Here is a 20,600-nt window from a genome sequence, read left to right as displayed (position 1 = left end):
AAAGTTATCTATTACACGTTGCTTAAATTCGCAGATAAAAGATTTATGACAAACACAACCTTGATTCTCCCATACATCCATAAAACCATAAGTGTACAACATATCTTTGACATTAGATAACCAATTACGTTTACCACTTGTACAATCATTATAAGACATATGATATATTTCTTTCAAAATAATATTATCAGTTTGTAGCAGCTTTAACCAATATTTTACAATTTTTACATATCTTGTTACAAATAATGGATAACGTCCGAGTTCTCCGTAAACAGCTGCATTACATGTATTTAACCTAACATTTAATATCCTTTTACAAAATCTGAGATGTACTCTTTCTATTTCCTTTGACTTACTGTTACCCCATATTTCAGATGCATAACAAAGAATAGAACCTACAAAAGAATGACTGATATGGATTTAATGTTCACGTGACTGTTAATTATCATTTATTATTACACATGTCATTGCCTCATGTTTTTGTATCGTAAATGTGCAAACTGGGATATATATTCAATGAAACTTGAAACTTGACTTATGAATTGAGATATTGACGCGTTAATGGAGAGACTCAAGTTTCAACATAATAAATTTTTAATGATTGGTGTAAATGCATATAACCGTACCGTAACTTACTATACACCTGGAAATAAGTTAAGCACACCCCGGAAATTTAAAATTGGTTGTGATTATGAGACGACGATTTAATTTAGTTTTGATAAGTTGCCAATTTAGTAATCATAAACCAGTAAATTTATAAGTTTTGATTATTCTTAACCAAATTATTGAAGCATAAGCAAATGTGTTGTTTTTTTAACTAAAATGTAAGAGTTTATAACTGAAGATGTGTTTATAAGCGATTTCAAAACATTATAGTGGATATTTTTTGGTAAATATTGACGATTACGTAACCTAAAATGACACTATGCAATAACGTGTATAACCGTCACGTGCCCGGATGATAGCCTCAACCCTTATCCTCATACTTAAAGAAAGGCGTCTAATGCGATATTGAGGTAAATTTTGCCATTCTTGGTGCAGAGCTTGTTCCAGTTGTTGTAGGTTGACTAGAGGTGGTTTGTACCATTGTCAAATAAAATTCAAAATTTCAGTTGTTGTCATGTCAACATTGAGGCAAAATGGCGGGTGTGCTTTACTTCTTTCCAGGTGTATATTACAAGGTGTAGAGAGTCGAAATGTAATGCTCGTTTATTTTATTATTTCGACGGTAAATGCGAATGGGTAATTCACATGTTTGAAATATAAAAGGCTTAGCAAATGCACATTAAGTTGCTGTATTTTATAGGATAACTAGGGTATGGGATGCACAAACAGCATAGCATGTAAGTTATAATATTTCTATTTACATTGTATACGAGTATTTAACAGGTAATCTGTGTCTATTAGTCAATGTTTAAGTTATCTGGACATCAATGCTTTTCTTAACTGATGTCGTTATTTTGTGTGTAAGTGCTTTTTGATGTTTTTTCTTTGCTTTTAATCGCTGGTTGCGCTCATTTTGCACGTTAAAGGGTATTAATTGTAGGGAAAAGTCCATTAATTGTTTTACGAAATGGCTGAAGTTCTGTTTTACACTGAACTATATGCAATCATAATATCATTTGCTAGTCCGCAAAAGATTAAAAGATGACCAACTCTATATTAAATAAAATCCTCTTCGAATGATACTCTTGTTAAATCAAAAACTTAATGCATTTCAATTTGGTACCCATCAAATTAGTTAAACAAAAATGTTTCAGTTTGATTTTGATTTAGTCTGCTAATGATTGCTTTCGTCTAGTGCACCGCTTAGCAGCGGTTTAAGGATGAGCTTTCAACATTCATAGATGGCAATGGTGAAATTAGGAATCATCCGCAACGATAATTCAATATTCATATAAAATTATGATAATGGCGAAGCTAAGAATCATGTGCACCCAACATAACAGAAATAATACAGTCTTACGAAAGTGGTAAGAAGGTATATAGATGGCATTATTTCCTGATATTTTTTGATAAAGCGTATGAATAACATTTTGGCTATGTAGAAGCAAAGCACAGCCACTGTTGCAAAAGGAGAAATGGGCAGATTTAATGATAAAACGAGAAAAGTAAAAAAACAGGGCTCAAATAAAGATATTATCGAGTTTCCAATAATTCATCAATGTAGACAGTTATAGTTTAATAAAACACATTGATGTGATGTTGCTGAATGATATACATGTACATGGTATGATTTTCACAAATATTTTAATGAAGTAGTTGAAAACGAAACGTGATTTGTGACAATATTGTTTTGCTTGATTTGAGTACGATAATAAAAAGATTTGATCACTTTTGTTACTCTTTTGACTAAAATAATTTACTGGTTTCACATTAAGAACATAAGAATCTTTAATAGACTACAATGTACTTCCTTTGAGTGCGGCAAACTTTATTTGCACCGATGCCCCAAAAAAGGATAGATTGAAAATACATTTTTATAAATTCAGCTTCCAGTTTCACTCCAGCGACTTAGTTGATGGTGCAATTATTAAACAAGATGACCTTTTCACATACATTGTCCAATCGTTTTAAAGCAGCATGCCTGCAGATTTATGCACATTTTCACGAAATTTTCTTGAAAGATTTAGAAAGTAAAATATTGTAAAATGAGTGTCGCGAATGATCGCGATTATCTCCTTTTGTCATTATTTGAAGGGGGATTAGGATTATAAATGTATTGATGAAGAGTTATTGGGTTTTCATTTTATAGCGGTTACATTGATAAAGGATTTGTATTTAAAATCAATGATGTATAACATTTATAATTATCTAGATACTGCTAGAAATGATTGATGTATTTGTTCTGCTGTATTCTATAGTAGTTTAGAATGTAACTCAACTCAACTCAACTCAAATATTTTATTTAAGTCTCATCTATGTGCATCTTTACATATATTTAAGATATAAAACACAACATTTTTACACAACACAAAGCCACTCCTACATAAGGAGTTATAAGAGACTGTAAAACTATTAAAATAATCTCTAAAATAATTTCTAAAATATCTACTTTTTAAGAATAAAAAGTCAATATTTAGACACAATCTAACATGAATTATATATATATAGGTCAAGTTTGTGCCTGTCTGTCTATTAATTATATTACTATGACAATAATTGTTGTTTGAGCTAACCCTGTGTATTAATACTTTTTAATTCATAAAATCGTTTAGCTAATACCCTTAAAAGTTAAATATAAAATTCATGATAATAAATTTCCTTTATTGCAATACTTTGAAGGAGTCTGTACACCTGGAAATTCCAGGCTGCTTTTTAAATTGGCAAGATCAATATTATACCACATAGGCATTAAAACCATACAGTTTCATTCCTGTTTTCTATATCAATAGCAATATTCCTATTTTAACCTATTAATAAAAAATATCTTGATAAAAGAACTTTAAAAGCACCATACTCAAACTTGTTTTACTTATATACATGTATTTACAACAATTTGTATTGTTAAAACATAAAAAAACCATATAAAATTCAGTAAAAATACAACTAATGACTAGATTAGTTAAAGTAAAAAAATTATCTCCTATACAGCCTTAAACGTCTAAGTTGCAGTATTTGGTAGCAGGCTTTGGCAGAATATTTAACAATTTCAAAGTTGTTTAGTACATAACATAACTTATCCATGTCAGACAGAGTATCAAATACAGTATTAATTTGACGTATTTTTACCAACAAATCTTCTCTGATATCATTATATACTGGGCAGTGTAAAATTACATGAATCTCATCCTCAACATTTGTGGTACAATTGAAACATGTTCTATCATTTACATGTAAATTCTCATAACGGCCTGTCTCTAACCGGATAGGCGCAACACCACAACGAAATTTTGTCAAAGAACTTCTATGATGGAAGGGTAAATTGTACTTTAGGTATTTTTCAACAACCGGAGTACCTCTAAACAAACTATATGTTCTAAGTTTATTACCACCAGTATTTCTATTGGTATCATTCCTATTTAGTGACTGTTTCCACTTATCTAATTCAACTGACCGTAACTTGTTCTCGACCATTTCAACTATTCTCTTAGCACTAAAAACATGTACATCATTAATATTTATCTCAATACTTCTAAACATCTTACATATTCTAAAATACTGGTTCTTACATCTGGAAGAAGCACTCCGTCTTGTCCAATCAAAGATTTTTTGGTTAATTCTACCACTATCCATTTTTGACATTCTGCAGAAGTGCCTGACTACAGAACCCCACTGTTTAACTGATGATGGTTTCCAGCCCATTCCCCAATAACCGCTGCATTAGGTGTATATTTCCCAACTCCTAAAAAATATCTCATTGCTCGATTTTGGATGTACTAGTAATTTCATCTAGAATAATCTTTGATGGTATATATTGTTAGTATTTGTCAATGTTCGTTCAGTTCATTGATTCATTCTAAAAGGTATAAGTATTCTGAAAAGTATTATAAAAAAGTATTCTTAAAAGTGTGTTAAAAGTTGATGATTGTAAAGTTTAAAGTTATTAAAGGTGAACGAGGATTAAAAATAAAAGTTAAACAATTAAGACAAATGGATTGTTGTTTTTATTAAAAGGATTTATAAAAGATTGTGTGAAAAGGATTATATTCCAGTGTGATGATTTAGAACCAGGATTTATAAAATATACAATTATTGCTCTCCCACAAACTAAAGGACGCCTATAAAAGATCATCAGAAAGTAATTTACACATTATATCGTCGGAAAAATAAAAAAAAAGTCAAAATCTATTATGTACTTAACTGCCGATTTCTTTATACGCGTTTTCATTTTATGTTAATATGTTGCTTACTTTTAAATATATTGTCCTCATGGTTCTATGACGTTTTGGAATTTACTTAAAAAAAATCTAAAATCTAAAAATCTATATACTACTCAACATTTCCCAAGCACCATGTGTTTAAGTGTAAATATGTTTTGGGGAAATTTTATTAACGCCGTGCGAAAGATTTACAATATTGTTTCACTGTTTTATCAATTCAGTTGAAGGATGAATTTAACTCTAGAAATTTTACACTGATGTTGTGCTAGAGAAGAGGATGATTCACCTGAAGATTTCAGAACATGCTGCGTGTTTTCAAAATTTCTAAAATTGTTGTTGTTGTTTTTTGTTGTTGTTTTTTTTCTTGCAATGTTAGACTTAATACCGTGTGGGTGAGCCGTGGAGTCCTATCAATGACAGCTTTGCAGCGCCTTCCCATACTCCCTATTAGGTTTCTGATCGTTCTAACGGGTATGGCTGCCCATTCTTAGACCAACAAGACTCCAAGCTCCTGGGTGGTACTTGGTTGCAGTTGACGAACGGAAATTCTAACCTGCAGCTCATTCCACATGTGTTTTATTCGATTTAAGTGGTGAGCGAGCTGACCAGTCCATGCTCTCAATAGACTCCCTCTCAAGTCCAGTAACACCCTCGCCCTATGGGGGCGAGCATTATCTTCCATTATAAACAACTGATCGTCGCTATCTCCAGCATAAAACCTAATCTGGTTGTCTAACATATTGTCTATGTACCACTGATTATCAACGGCCCCTATTTAGCACAACCAGGTCGTTTCATCCTTCCCAGCTGATGCCTCCCCACACCATAACTGAACCACTTCCGTAGCTCAGCAATATTTTCAGCCTGAAACCGTTCACCTCCAGACTCTAGCACGCATATCTGTGAAGTCCAGGCAGAACCTAGACTAATCAGTAAACAGAACGTGTTTCCAGTGTTGCATGTCCACTGTGTATGCTCCATATGGTTCATTCCAATCGGGCCTAGCGATGTCGATACGTCAAGGGGATACGCAAGGTCTTCTCGACCGCAAATTACGTTCATGCAGCCTCCTACGTACCGTCTGCGTGGAAACACGATCCCACGCAGCATTTGTAAGGTCATTTCGAAGAGAAGTTGCTGCACGACATGCCTTAACGACCAATAACCGATTCTGAGCTGGTGTTGTGACCCTTTGCCGGCCTCCATTCTGCATGGTTTCCATGCTACCTAAACAAGTTGTAACAGATTCATGTCAGGGGACTATCTCAAAACATTGCTGAATCAAAATTTTCAAATATTTGAAAGAAATATGTTTTATACTTGTGATAGTATAATAATTTGAGTAGTATATATAGCTCAAATGAAGTCACGTAAAAATGTTATAACACTAGTGTTATATTGCTTTTATTAAATCGCTTTATTACACTCCTGCATAAATGTTTTACGTGACACTACTATGGAAAGAGTGTAGCAAATCAGCGTTTAGAATCCTGGTAGGGATAACTTCGTAGACAAGGATGCACTTGTGGAATTCATTTTTCGTGGATCTCATTGATTTGAAATTTTGGATATAACAAATCTTGTACTCATTGAATGCCTAAGATATTGTTTTATGGATTTGATTCAAGCAGAACTCTACATGATCAGCTAAACCTAAATAGACTTACAGATATGTCATCACTTAAACGGCCTCATTATAACAAAGCCGAGAAACTTGTTCGAGTGTTGAATAGCAGAAAGCTTTTGACGGCCATTAAACTAATCGTCAACATTGTACCTTGAATTTTTACAGATGACTGTGGTGCGTTTACAATGACTTACAATGAACATGTAATTTGGTTTCGTGTTGGAATTATTGATTATTAATTACAATTTATATTATTTATTAATTATCACATTATATATATCATAATTCTAACATAAGATTTATGTGATTTAAAACCCTTCAACCTGTGTGTCCCAATAATGTGTTTTGTGCTAAATGATGCCAGGAATCTTTTTGAAAACCTATTGAACTATTTCAAGATAACTGTTTATGTGAAACGTCTGGTATAGTCAGAGTTTCAATAAATGGCCCGATCAAATTGTGTGTCCTTTCTACATTTTAATTTGCAATTTCCATCAGCGGTCAATCCTTCCGTGTTTTCATTTCTACTAGGTCAAGATCACAGTGGCCACTTAAATAAAAGATAACCATTGCCTTAATTGTAACAAAGTGCACTTCTGTATCAATATTTGATGATCAGCGGTTTGATACTGACTGGAGATACCATGACATATAGGTATATAAAAAGTTATATAGTATTGAAATAAATTGCCATTTGCTACAATTTCCTAAGGAGACAGTGGCATAATTCTCCACAAAAGATGGTGTGACCTGCTCTTGGCTACAAATTGGGGCCGTCAGTCTATTCACAAGAAATCGCATTACTGAATAGGCACAATATAATTTTACAAAGGAAGTATGTGGCCGTCCCCTTGGCAGGGTACCATATGATGGCTTATCAAGCCATTGTTGCATAACTAGCTATAGTTCCTTCGGGATCGATTTGTGGCATTAGCCTCATTACAGAATATCTCGACAGTCATGACAATGCAACCGCTAGTCAGTCTTACTAATTTGTGCAACATCGATCGAAGTCTACATACTTGGCACTCCTATGGATTACAACAATAATGGGGTCCCTTACTTCGTCTTTAGGTGTACGTGTTTTGCGTTGGACAATTTCGTCAAATTTTAGTATTAGTTTAATATCCTTGTAAAATTAGCTATGTATAAGTAATTTTAATCAGTTCTAGGCTTGTTAAAGAATGACAGCTAAATCCATGATCACAACACTAGATACTGGTGTTAGAACAGCCAATTCCAAATATCCATGCCCATGTATATACCATTTTCGTCGTCCGGAAAAGGAATACAGACGATTCTGCAATAGGAAAAATAATCAAATTATTTTTGTATACATAACAAAACTAACAAACAAAACTGACAGTTACACAATTTTAGATACTGTTCCAAATTTGACAATTGGTGAATTACACAATGACAGGCAAAAAGTATCAGTTTTGACGCTTGTGTCCCTCATCTTTCTTTTGTTGTTGCAAGGTTTGACTAAAATAGCTACAATGGGCTAAATAGCCACTTCAATTGGTTGTTTTTCACCACGCCTTTTAAGTTATACAGATATACTCACCATATATTTCATTATAATGAAATTCTTTAAAACAAAATATAAAACTAAAGAAATATTATTAGAATATTACCTCACATATATCTTCATATCTATCTTGCAGTCCCGCCTTTAAAAACCTCTAGTTCTTCGAACTAAGACCTAAAATCTAAGATCTAAGTTTGAATTGTTGCCTTCTAACTTGTAACTCAAAACGGCCTCAATGGGCTTTCGTGGTGTTTAAAATGAAGAACGGTTTTATGTTCAAGTGGTATTTCATTTTTTTTGTTGCATCATCAATGAGATGTTTTCATTACGCTTTCTGTGCTAGTCTATTCTGATTAATATTAGCCTAAATGTTTACAGTGAATAAGATGTGCATTAGTTTGAGTTAATAGATTTGGATCACGCATAAATATCAATACAATATACATCCTAAAATAATTTTGATAAAAACGCATGAATCATATTAACAGATTAACACTGGTTTAAAATTATGACAAAAGTACATATGAGTCGTCGTGAATTTAAATTTAAGTTGGGCAATTTGAAATTAAACATTGCACATCAATATTACAGTATAGCACCAAACGTGGCTAGGTGAAATAGCAGATTATCATGTTGTGAAAAAAAACTTGATATATGTTCCATTTATAATTTTCATTTGGAGTGAGGTGGGGTTTGTTGCCGGAGGTTTGATGTGGAAGCTGAAAGATTTGCATTGGCAATCCGTTTAAAGGTGGCAGAAAAAAGGTTTTCAGTGGGAATTGGAATATCGTATGCCTATCGTGCAAGTGAGATAGGGGTTTGCTTTGTTCAGGTTTAGAGAAAATGCACGGAAAATGTGTTTATTGATGTCTAAAGATAATTTGTGTTTTAGAAAAACAGTTAAGCATGAGAGAGGGCACAGCCAAGGTGAATGCACTCGGCTGGCTAAATGTAATGAACATTTTTATGTCCACTTAATTGCAGATAGAGCTATTAATAATCATCCATGGGTTTTTTTGGGAGACCGATCTTATAAAATAAAAGTTAAACAATCGCACATATTCTTTTTACATAGTTTTAATGATGGTTCCAATCAAAAATTATTATTTCTACATGCCTAAGACGAAAATTATGGTGTTTTTTTGTTTAATTATCGCACATGCATTATAAACATGGAATTTAAAGTAAGAATTCGATTAAAATTATACATGTTTTGGTACTGAGAGAAGGTATGTTTAGTTCGACCAATTCTTATCTGATGTTAGCTTCATAACTATGGATTATGATGATAGATGATACAGCTTACACGTAGTATGATGCGACTCTCATTTTGCCAAAGATGTTCGTTTCCATTTGAGTAAATTGGCGGGAATTATCCACCGTAACTAATGTTCAGACTGACTGAAGAGTGAAGTGCGTTTATTGCATCAACAGTTAAAATGATCTTTCAATGATAATTTAGTGGCTTTTTAATAATTCATACTCATGTTACTTAAGTTAGTAGGCTGAATGAAGATTTTAAGAATCTTTTGGGTCTTTTACAAAGAGATAATAACAATCACTTCATTAATCCGTTCAATTCTTCCGTAAAGGTACCATGTACGTAGGGTGGTGACACGTTTTTCCTGAACTTAGCCGTGAAAAGCATAATCTAAGAATTATATATCATTAATGGCAGACAATACTCATGACATTTGTAACACTTATTTCAATGCTAGTAGTTATGAATGAATTTTTATAATATATAATATATATTTTAATAAAAGTTTCGACGTAGATTAGTTCTTAGACACAAGTATTCTGACGTGTTTGATTTAAACAAACATTGGCACATCTTCTGCCGTTTCCATCAGGACCTCCATCAAAATAGTATGAACGGGTAGGATATTTCTTCAATTAAGGTGTTAACTGTCTTTATGAATGAATAAAATACCATTTTTAAATTTAAATATGTGTTATTTCTGTGATATTTTTGAAAGGTTTTAAGTATAGAAGTTATTTGATTAGAAATTTTATGCAAAATTAACTTTGACCAAGGATCAAGATGTAAAGACGTGGGCTTATTGAAATGTTTAAGATAAATATATTTTGGTATCACAGACCCAAGTTTAGCGTGGGAAATTATGAATTATTTGATTATAATTAATGCAGAATTAACTTTGACCAAGGGTCAAGATATACATGTATAGTCGGGGGCTATTGGAATGTTTTAGATGTTTTGGTATAACAGACGCAAGCTTAGCATTGGACATTGTGAGTTGTCTGGTTATAATTTAATGCAGAATTATCTTTAACCAAGGGTCAAGATGTATAGCCGAGGGCTTATTAACAAAATTGAGGATTTTGAGGAATCGGGGATTCTAGTGTTATGTATTCGTTTATGTATATTTGTATGAAGAAAGTTTTGTCACTTCTTATATTCCCAAGAAACATCATAGTTTGAAGGCTATTTTTATTGTTTTCTGAGTTGTCTTTTGTTGGCTTCTTAGTTTCCAGTTTATTTTGGTTTACTTACAAAGCTAAAATACGGAAAGAGATATACATAACTTCTAATTTTATGTTAAAAGACTTTATTATTTTTGCAGTTACCTTGCATATGGAGGGTATGCATTTAATGAATGTACGTTTTAGGCTTCTTAATATAGTTCAATTTTAAAATTAATGGATTAGTTTCTCAGGTTTTCTTCTGTACAAAAAATCATGTCAGGACACTTAAGGAAGATGGCTGATCTTGAGACTTGGTTTCCTACTACACCCCCTCCTACGTTGGAGTAGGGTTGCGTAGCCGACTCGAAGCATACTGACTGGGGAAGTATGTTCATAATTGTATGTTTTCCATGTTTAAGTGCACCCTGTAGTCAGTGAGTTAGTAAAAGCATGTTTTACTGGCAGTAAAGCTTTTGGTTAATGATATCCGTAGATATCGACATGTTAATAATCAATTTAAGATAATAGTTTAATTTACACGTTGTATTAGTTCAGAAGTTCAGCTTCCGTAAACATAAAGTGGTATAATTATTTTGTATTGATGTGTATTTCATCCTATTTCAATGTTGTTGTTTATTCTGTTCCAGACTAAAGGTCTTATAACTCTTATTAGGTGATACATGATTTATTTTCGTGAAGCGAATTAGAAAATGAACTACACTTTCAGTAATAATTATTATGGCATTTATATACCCCATACTTAAATTTTATGTCTAGCTTACATTAAATGTGATATGAAGAGCGTATTGTCTAAGAGCGCATAACAAACATTATCTTAAATCCTAGAGGGATTACTAATAAAAACATGTTATGTTTCATGCTTCCGGTTTTAAGCATTGATTTTACGACATGTCTACTTACGTTATATACTTTACGGCACTTATATTTTCAATTTTACAGACTTGCTCCTAAGTATTTAACGGTCGTATATATAAGACGAAAACTGTTAAATGGAGAGGTAGCAATAAATATGGGAAAGCTTTATTTTAATATAAATAATGATTTGTCCATTAAAAAAAGATTAATGTTTTCATAACAAGTTAAATATTTGTACTTTCATCGTTGCATTGTATATTGAGGTAGTGGGCGGGGGTGGAATTGAATGGAATGCGGCAGTTAAGTTAATAAATTGTGTTTTCCTATCGTTAAGACACACAAGTGTGTACCTCAAATTTGATTTCCCTCTCCTTTTAAGTTATATTTTTGGTTAATGAATAAAACATTACTTTAAAATAATATAATTTCTAAACACAAATATTACGTGAACCATTTATCGCACATTATGCAATCTGGAACCAACCAGTACTAAGCAAGGGAAGTTTCTTTTTCAAGGAAACAATGGCTTAAAATTTACAGGGTTTGAACCCATGCGGTCAGCAATCCTTAGATTTCTAGTCTGATGCGTTAACCACTTTGCCATGCCGCCGCTCTATTTATTAACATTAATTAATTCACGTTTCAGAAAGTATGGAACCTTCCATGACGATAGATGAACAGTTTGAGAGGTTGAATGCAGCTAAACATGCGACGTCTCTGATGAAAAAATACCTTACTAACGAAACATTTGAAAAACTGAAAGATAAAAAGACAAAGTTCGGTGGAACATTATCACAATGTATCAATTCAGGTATGGGTATAGGTTATTAAATCGTGGGTAAAAGTGATATTTAGAATAAGAAAATAATAAATTAAATAAACAACATCCTCCTCTCTCTCTAGAACATCTGACAAAACATGATGATTAAAACAAAAAAATAAATATTTATTTCGAAACAAAATGGAAAAGTTCTTTCAAAAATCATCACAATAAGTTTACTAACGAAATATTCCAAATCTGTGTGGTTAACGTGTCGGACTATTCATCAGATTCAAAGTATTGTTTGACGCTCGGGTCCAAACCCTGTCAGGGGCAAGCCGTCGTTTTCTTCACAAGAAGTTCACACTTACTGCTTAGAACTGGTTAGTTCCATAAACAGATTGAGCGTTTGTCTATAAGGCTCAGGCTTCCTACAGTATCGAAAGAAACGGTTACTAATGTCTGTATTGGCCAATTCTTAGAACAACTACAAATAATTTTGAGATAAAAGTTAAATGCCGATGATGAAACAAATAGTATCAACTTTTTAAGTTGTAACCTCCATTTATATCAATACCATTTTTTTTTTTTTACATTTACAGTAGTTTAGATGAATTTATTCTTTCAGAATGAAATACAACCAAAAGCACATTTTAAGGCACTAATTGGAAACGTCGAAAGCTTCCTAACATGAAAGCAATGTGGTTTCAAGTGAACGACCTTAAGCAGTCGGCATTTGTCCAGTTACCCTTAATATCAATTTTTCCACTGGTTCCCGAATAACTTCCTATTACAGTTCATTACGCTAATGCTGATTGTATTTTATTAGCATAATTTTATTAGAAAATATAAAATTAGAGATTTTTAACAATTTTATTACTATTTATTAATAAATATGAGGCACTGCAAGGGACATTACTTTTCTATGACACTCTGATGAGTTACACTGTGAAATCACAATAAACGAAAAAACCTTATAATAAAAATGTTATAAAAATGGCGTTGTATTTCGCATAGGTGTGGAACAACTTGATGTAGAAATCGGCGTTCGGGCAACTGACCCGGATGCCTCATCCCATTTTTTGGGGCTCTCTTCGATCCCCCCAATAAGGCTACCAAAAATACCCCTTGATGTCAATCCGTCACTTTCCCCCCATGCTTCGGGGAGAAGATGATCTTAAAAAAATTGACCTTGACCCTTTAAAAAGTATCATATCTATCGGGGTTGTGTGGACGAAAAATTAGAAAGGGTTTCCCATTCCCAAACTTTGTTATCTCTGAGAAAAAAGTCAAGTCGAGGCAAAGGTCAAGGTCGCTTTAGGTCAGTTGGAGGACGAATATAAGGGAGAATACTTTCCAATTGAGAAAATGACGGAAGCAGAGGAAGTGAATCTCATTGAAAACCACTTGCTGTATAACCACTCTAATACGTATGTATATTTCATTCCTTTTGAAATTTCAAATGTTATGTTTTAATATTTTTAAGAACAAAAAGCATATATAGATTTTCAGAGATACTTGTTATTTAAACGTGTTCTTGTAGTTTGTTAACTGAACCTGGGTGAGGTTGGATATACTCATATTCTACCTATTCGAGATGAATGTAAATGTCCGAACTTAATCTAATTTTATGATGCATTGTAATCTAAGGATAGCAAGTAAACAATAATTTTAATACGTTATTGGTTGTGTCAAAAGAAATAAATTTTTCAAAATGACCATTCGTATTATTCGTATCAAAGTGTTTTACAGATACATATATTAGTTTTCTTTGTAAAAATATGCTCCACTTGCTGTTATGGACACCGACCTTGTTTTTCATTTCAGCAATGAGTCCTTCAAAACAAAGTTTATATTTACGGTAATTTAAAAATTATCGAAGTTTCGTACACTTAAAATTCTGTTGTTGTTTTTTTTTTTGTTTTTTTTTAAAGATGAATTATTTCCCTAAGAATAAGATATAGTTAATGCAGTTTGATTTCATAATATATTGTTTACCCACATTACACAGACTGACAGTTTCGAATGATACCAAAATTCCTTTTGTAGGATATTTTATTTGTAAAAGGTGCCTTAATCAATTTTACACTAAAATGGTTGAACTTTAAAGCATTCCCAAAATAAAGTACATTATAGATACTGATGTCATGATGCAACAGTCGCATAATCTAGATCTTATATCAAGATTTGCAGTATCTTTTTTGTTTAGGTTACATTTAGATATAAATTGTTTGTCATATCTATTTAACCTATTTTCATAAACTTGAACCAATTTTGAGCGTTGTTTCAATTTAATGCGTTTAAACCAACGCCATTTAAGGAGAACTAGTATATGAAACTTTCAATGTCTAATATTAAAAGACCCCTTGACGGTAATCTCGAATAATCTTAATCTAGAAATTTTGCCTGGCTTCTTATCCCATAGAAAGTTAAACATCAGCTTTTTATATTTTATTTTAGATTATTAAATGTTGGTCTGAATTATGTAACACTGTAAGAGGATAAATAGGTTTGGACTTTATGTTTTGACTCGTTTACAATTGATAGGAAGTAACTGACAATGGCTATTCTCTTATTTCAAATCACAGATCTTCACGCTCAGCGGGAGTTTATCGTAATTGGCCGAAAAATCGAGGTATTTTCATGAACAAGACAAAAACATTTTTAATCTGGATTAGCGAAACGGATCACATCCGTATCATATCCATGCAAGCAGGTGGCCGCATTGACGAGGTGTACTGGAGACTTGTGAAAGGAGTTCGCCTGATGGAAGAGCGCATTCGTTTCGCACGCAACGAACGTCTCGGCTACCTAACATTTTGCCCAACAAACCTCGGCACAACTTTGAGAGCATCCGTTCATATCAAAATACCAAAGCTTTCTGCCAATAAGAACTTGTTAGAAACAGTATGTGAGAAATACAATTTACAGGTGCGAGGATACCATGGTGATGGGACAGGTATATTTGGTGACACGTATGACATAAGCAACAAGAGACGTATGGGTGTTACGGAAATCCAAGCTGTTGTAGAAATGACAAATGGGATACAGGCAATAATAAAAGAAGAAGAAAATTTGTCATATACAATTATTGACTAATGTGCCATTGAATATGATGTGATATTCACCGGCAGATGACATATTAACCCAGACAAAAGCCGATGTCATTATGGCTTTCTGCCGGTGAAATAATTGTTTTATTATATGAAAAAGGCAAATAAAAACAATCACAAAAACAACGCGATTGCTGCGCATACAAAAGCATTAATTTATGTTTAAACTTATCATTGTGATGTAACCTTTAACTTTTATATTTCAATCGAGAAATATGCCATACAGAACAAAACGCAATTATTTTTAGGTGCACTACAGTTCATTAAATATGAGTCTCAATAAATTCTTAGACTGGGAAAATAAATTCAGCCAGTGAATATGATACTACACCCAGTGAATAAAATTGGTTGATTATCGTTTGGACCAATGAGATTGCAGCTATATTAAGATCAAAATAATAATGCAAATTAAATGTTGACGTTTGACAACACAACGAACATTTCTTCTTCTTCAATCACATTTATTACCATTGTTGTTGTTGTTGTTGTTATTGATATATTTATTATTACATTTATTATTATTATTATTATTATTATTATTTAAAGCAGAAAAAACTGAATAAATCTTTTTTTGAGTTTACATGGAGTTTTACACAAATATATCACTATTTTGCTCAAAAAATGTGTGTTTGTCCTTTTTGACAAGAAGATACGATACAGGTGCTCAGTTATTGAATGTTGAATACATGTAACATAAAACTTTTTTGTTTTCAATCATCAAAGGAAAAATGAATCCATTGCTACTTAAGCCATTACAATACAATCTAAATGCACGCCATTCAACTTCAAACGAAAACTTACACCGTATATAATGCAATAATATAAGCGAATATTTATCCGCTCCGGTTACATGTGTTTGATTTATAATAATAGTGGTGCATATTGACTATATAATCTAGCAAACAATAGCTAGGCAGTCCTTAGATAGACTATAAAAAAATCTTGTGTTGGAATACTAGTACTGTTTTATATTTTTGTTTTATTCTCTTTTTTTTTCTTGAACCTTGCATAAATAACTTCAAAGAAATATAACCTGACACGTTGATACAATAAAGCTGGGAGGAAAATATTTATATAATAACATTGTAACATAATATCATAACATAATATTTATAAAGCATTAAATGTTATAACATTCATAGCCATATCAAATTGCATACATGTATTATGCAAACTTATAAAGGACAAAATATTTTAAGAATATTATAGCCAAAAACTATCAACAGTAGAGCCATATCAATTTTAAAAAAATAAATGGAAAAAAACTTCAAACAAAATTTAAAATTAAAAATGCCCCTGAATTTTAAGAGTTAAATGCTTTTTTTTTCTCTCCTTTTTTCAGTCTGGTAAACAATAGATTAACTAACGTTAATTTTATTGGTCTAAAATTTCAACATCCTTTTACCTCTACAGTTCATTATTTTAAATCAATGAAGAAAAGTTATGTATTCTTCTTGTATATGTTCATCCTCACTTATCGGCCCATTATGACTCAGAAATGCTTTTATTTGTATTTATCTAAAGCTTTTTTATGTACAAAATGGCCTGTTACATGTACCATCTTTGACTTATGATGCATTTTGATAATAAGTATCATTATTGTGATTTAGTACTTTGTATTGATGTCAAAAAACTACTTTATTTACATTTTGCTACACTTATGACATATAAGTTAACATTCGGCGCTACTTTCTATGGGTAATAAGTATCTAACATGCTCTAGAACCATTATTTAAACGTTATTAAACTACTGTTTGTCCTTTTTTTTAAAATGACGAATGTATTCGTTTCTGAGGCATATTGTGCCTTTCACTAAGGGTTAATTACAATCAACAATTAATGATTACAATTATCATTTTGTTTATGTAACACCATTGATTGATTGCAATGATATTTTGCTTAATGTAACTGCATTCATTTATTGCAATGAAGTGTACATGTTACTTGAAAAGTATTTTGTATGTCATGATGTATTATGTACAAATAAAGCAAATAAGTGATCTTCTGTTCTGTTCTGTCCTAAAACATGCCAAATTAAAAACTATACTATGCTGATCCTTTAGTAAAATATTTTAATCACAGAAATTTATTGAAATTTATTTAATTCTAACCAAATATATCTAATTTGAATTTTCATTTTGACTTTAAAATTTGTATATGTCTGAAACTAATTGGCCTTAAATTTGTTTTTGTTTTCCGATGGCGGACAGGCATATAGTATCTAACATGGAATTGACTCACCGTTTTTCTCCACTAAATCCATTAAAAAACACAATTATTAAGTAAAGTTATTTATGAACTTGAAACTTGTTTTCTTGACCATGATATTAGTTTTTTTTTTAATTGGCAAAAAAAGAAAATACTGTGAAGTGTATAGGCACTAATATAACATTAATCTGTGAACAGCTGCGGACAATTAATGATACAAACAGATGACAAATCGATCTCTCTACTCATCTTTCAATCTTTCATTTATTTCACAAAAAATGGGAATATTGTGTTTCAGTATCCTATAGTGGATGTATTCACAAACGTTTATTATCTATGTGTACATTATACATGTATTATATATTATATAATATGGCAAATATAATACGTAATGCACATTGTCCCTCGTTACTAAATCGAATAACACAGGAAACTAAGAGAAATAATAGAGAGGTGTATGATGTTTTTGCGCGATTGTTTATATTTGTGAATCGAATCAATGCATAATTTAAGAAATAGTGATATATTTCAAAATATTTTTATTGTGAGTGATAGCTAAGTGGTTAATCTGGTTGCCTTTTAACCTATTGACGAAAGAGTTTGAGTGTCAGTGACCACATTTATGACATCAAAAGCCGTGAACAAGTGAAATGGCCTACCATGGGGACTTCCGGTAACTTCGTTTGCCTTTTAATGTGTGGAAGCTATATAATAATCTTGTTGTGTTTCCTATACGATTTTGTTCTAGTAAATGGCCGCCTTTGATTAACAACGCCATGTAGAAAGACGTTAGGTAAAATTATAATACTTTATTAGTCTAAATATTATTAATTGTTTATTGAACAGTGCAATGATTTTTTTCATCATAAGATAAACGAATTTAGAAGTAATAATTAGAAGGGAATGTACTAGCATACAATTTATACAAGAGGCCTATATCGATTATTTCCCTTTTATTATTAGATTGATTAGAACAGTATGAACTTCGGGGAGGAAGTGTTACACGAAGGATGGAGTTCTTATGATAACTTGTTCAGGAGTTCTTGTGATAACTGTCACGGAGTTCGTCGGAAAACATCTGTATATACTACAAAAACACTCGTTAAAAATGGTTATTTTCATCGTTCAAAAATGAGTTTTAGGTGCTAAATTAAACTTTAATGACTAAGCTTGTCTTACATCTTGTATTATGTGTCTAAAACTAATTCACAGGCCATTTTTAATCGCCTCTTGCTTCAAATCTGGTAGTTTTTAGTAAAATTTCCAAATTATTTGCCAATTCACAAGTATTGACCTATTTATTTCTGGTCTTCATTCTTGCCATACATAATTAACTAATTATTATGCAAAATTGCAAACATAAAGCACCGGCTAACAGATTTATACCCGATTTTTCAAATGTCCCGGAGTTCTTGTGATACCTCTGAAGATGTCACAGAGTTCTTATGATAACTTTTGTTATTGCCAGTGTGTTTCTTGCGCTAAATCACGGCACGTCTTAGCGTTTTTTATTATTCAATGAGATTGTAAATTATTATGAAATGTAGTACGCTCATCCTTTGCACACAAAATAGGATATATAATGCTGGTTTTGATTGAATTTTAGTTAAAGAGATATTATTTCTTACCCCCGTTCCTTTTTCATAGTTTATTTCTTGTTTGACGCAGATTTCGTAGACTGCAAAAAAGATTTATGTACTGGTTTCCTAGCAGTTTCCGGCTCCTAGCAGTATTCTGACCTTTTATCATTTTCATCCAGGCATACAGTTTTTTTGTTTTTTTTTTTTTTTTTATCAGTTAAGCATCTGTTACTGCATCAATCAGAGAAACATTTGTTTTCTATGTAATACAGCAGTTATAATAGTACAGCGATTAATATGTTTTAAAGTTTTGTCTGTTGTTTTAAGTTACATTACAAAACTTGCGACACTTACAAGCAACACCTGGGGAATTCTAGTTTGAATACCCATGCACAATAACTGAAATCCCATTCTAGTTAAATCACTACTTTTAAACAATATATTTGCAGGAAAAGCTTGGGAAGCTATATCTATTTGAAAAACCCAGCTTAACATTGCTTATTGGTACTGTATTATATTCAAAATAAAAATGTCCGATAAACTGCTATGAAATTTTGAATAATGGTGAGCAAAGGTGTTACATCTCAGGTCTTTATTCCATTAAAATGTAAAAAGAGCAACATTAAAACATGGTAATGCTGGACAGGTACCTAACTTTGTTCTGTCAAAGTTTGCACTCTTCGGTAGACAGATTTTTATTTTATTTGTTAAAAAGTGCGATTTGGGGCCGGGAACTGCTATGAAACCAGTAGGGCATTTATGTACGTGAAAAAAATGCGCTTTGAAATACTCAAATATGGTATTTTCATGTATATTTTTCTGTCGATGTTTGATGAGTATTTCCCCTATGTAATCTTAGTGGAGGAAACTCTGCTACTTCTGCTGTAATTGATAACAAAAATATTTAGTCAAACTTAGTTCGCTCGAACCTGGAAGGACAGTTCAAATTTGTTCGAGAGATCGGTAGTTAGAGTCAACCGCAGTTGAGTTTTTATCATGCATCGTACTTTTTTAAGACATGGGTGACCGTGTGGAAATTATCCTGGTTATATACTTATTTATTATGGTATAAATGATGTAAATTACTTAGCCCTAAGGTAAGGGAAGCATGCCTATATATTGTCTGCTTAAGAAAGGTGGTTGTTTAAAACATGTGAAGCTGAGAACAACGTGTACGTTTTGAGACATTTTTGTTTTGAGGTTTAAGCCATTATACTGCTGAATATCAGTGGCCGCTGGTTCAATTTTTACTGTAGATGATAGCCTATTTATCCTTTGCAGACACTTATCCAACGTTTTATCCACATTTTTGTGCAAAGGATGATCGTACTGCATTTCATAATGATTTACAATCTTATTGAAAGATAATAAACGCCAAAACGTGCCGTGATTTAGCGCAAGAAACACACTGGCAATAACAAAAGTTATCATAAGAACTCTGTGACATCTTCAGTGTTATCACAAGAACTCCGGGACATTTGAAAAATCGGGTATAAATCTGTTAGCCGCTGCTTTATGTTTGCAGTTTTGCATAATAATTAGGTAATTATGTATGGCAAGGATGAAGACTAGAAATAAACCGGTCAAAACTTGGCAAATAATTTGGAAATTTTACTCAAAACTACCAGATTTGAAGCAAGAGGCGATTAAAAATG

General features: G+C 32.1%; 1 protein-coding gene and 1 long non-coding RNA gene across 2 annotated transcripts; both read left to right on the top strand.

Moving 5' to 3' along the window:
* The first annotated feature begins 1,127 nt into the window (after positions 1–1,127).
* Positions 1,128–13,116, top strand: LOC132738011 (uncharacterized). The gene is made up of 3 exons (XR_009626808.1): positions 1,128–1,343; positions 11,931–12,095; positions 13,062–13,116. It is a non-coding gene; the product is annotated as an uncharacterized LOC132738011 (long non-coding RNA).
* Positions 13,117–13,330: 214 nt separating this feature from the next.
* Positions 13,331–16,692, top strand: LOC132738010 (arginine kinase-like). Its single transcript, XM_060725422.1, has 2 exons — positions 13,331–13,474; positions 14,633–16,692. Exons 1-2 carry the CDS (start codon positions 13,413–13,415, stop codon positions 15,141–15,143), a joined length of 573 nt encoding a protein of 190 aa, XP_060581405.1. The 5' UTR covers positions 13,331–13,412; the 3' UTR covers positions 15,144–16,692.
* The last annotated feature ends 3,908 nt before the right edge of the window (positions 16,693–20,600 follow it).

The sequence above is a fragment of the Ruditapes philippinarum genome, unplaced genomic scaffold (genome assembly GCF_026571515.1).
Source record: "Ruditapes philippinarum isolate M1 unplaced genomic scaffold, ASM2657151v2 ctg788_1_1_1_1, whole genome shotgun sequence".
Taxonomy (NCBI): Eukaryota; Metazoa; Mollusca; class Bivalvia; order Venerida; family Veneridae; genus Ruditapes; species Ruditapes philippinarum.
Note: the sequence above shows the minus strand (reverse complement) of the source record. Positions and strands in the feature narration are given on the sequence as shown.

Coding starts and splice junctions, on each gene's coding strand:
- LOC132738010 (XM_060725422.1), top strand. CDS start 13,413: ATGACGGAAGCAGAGGAAGTGAATCTCATTGAAAACCACTTGCTGTAT. Junction 13,475..14,632: donor CTGTATAACCACTCTAATAC/GTATGTATATTT, acceptor TTCAAATCACAG/ATCTTCACGCTCAGCGGGAG.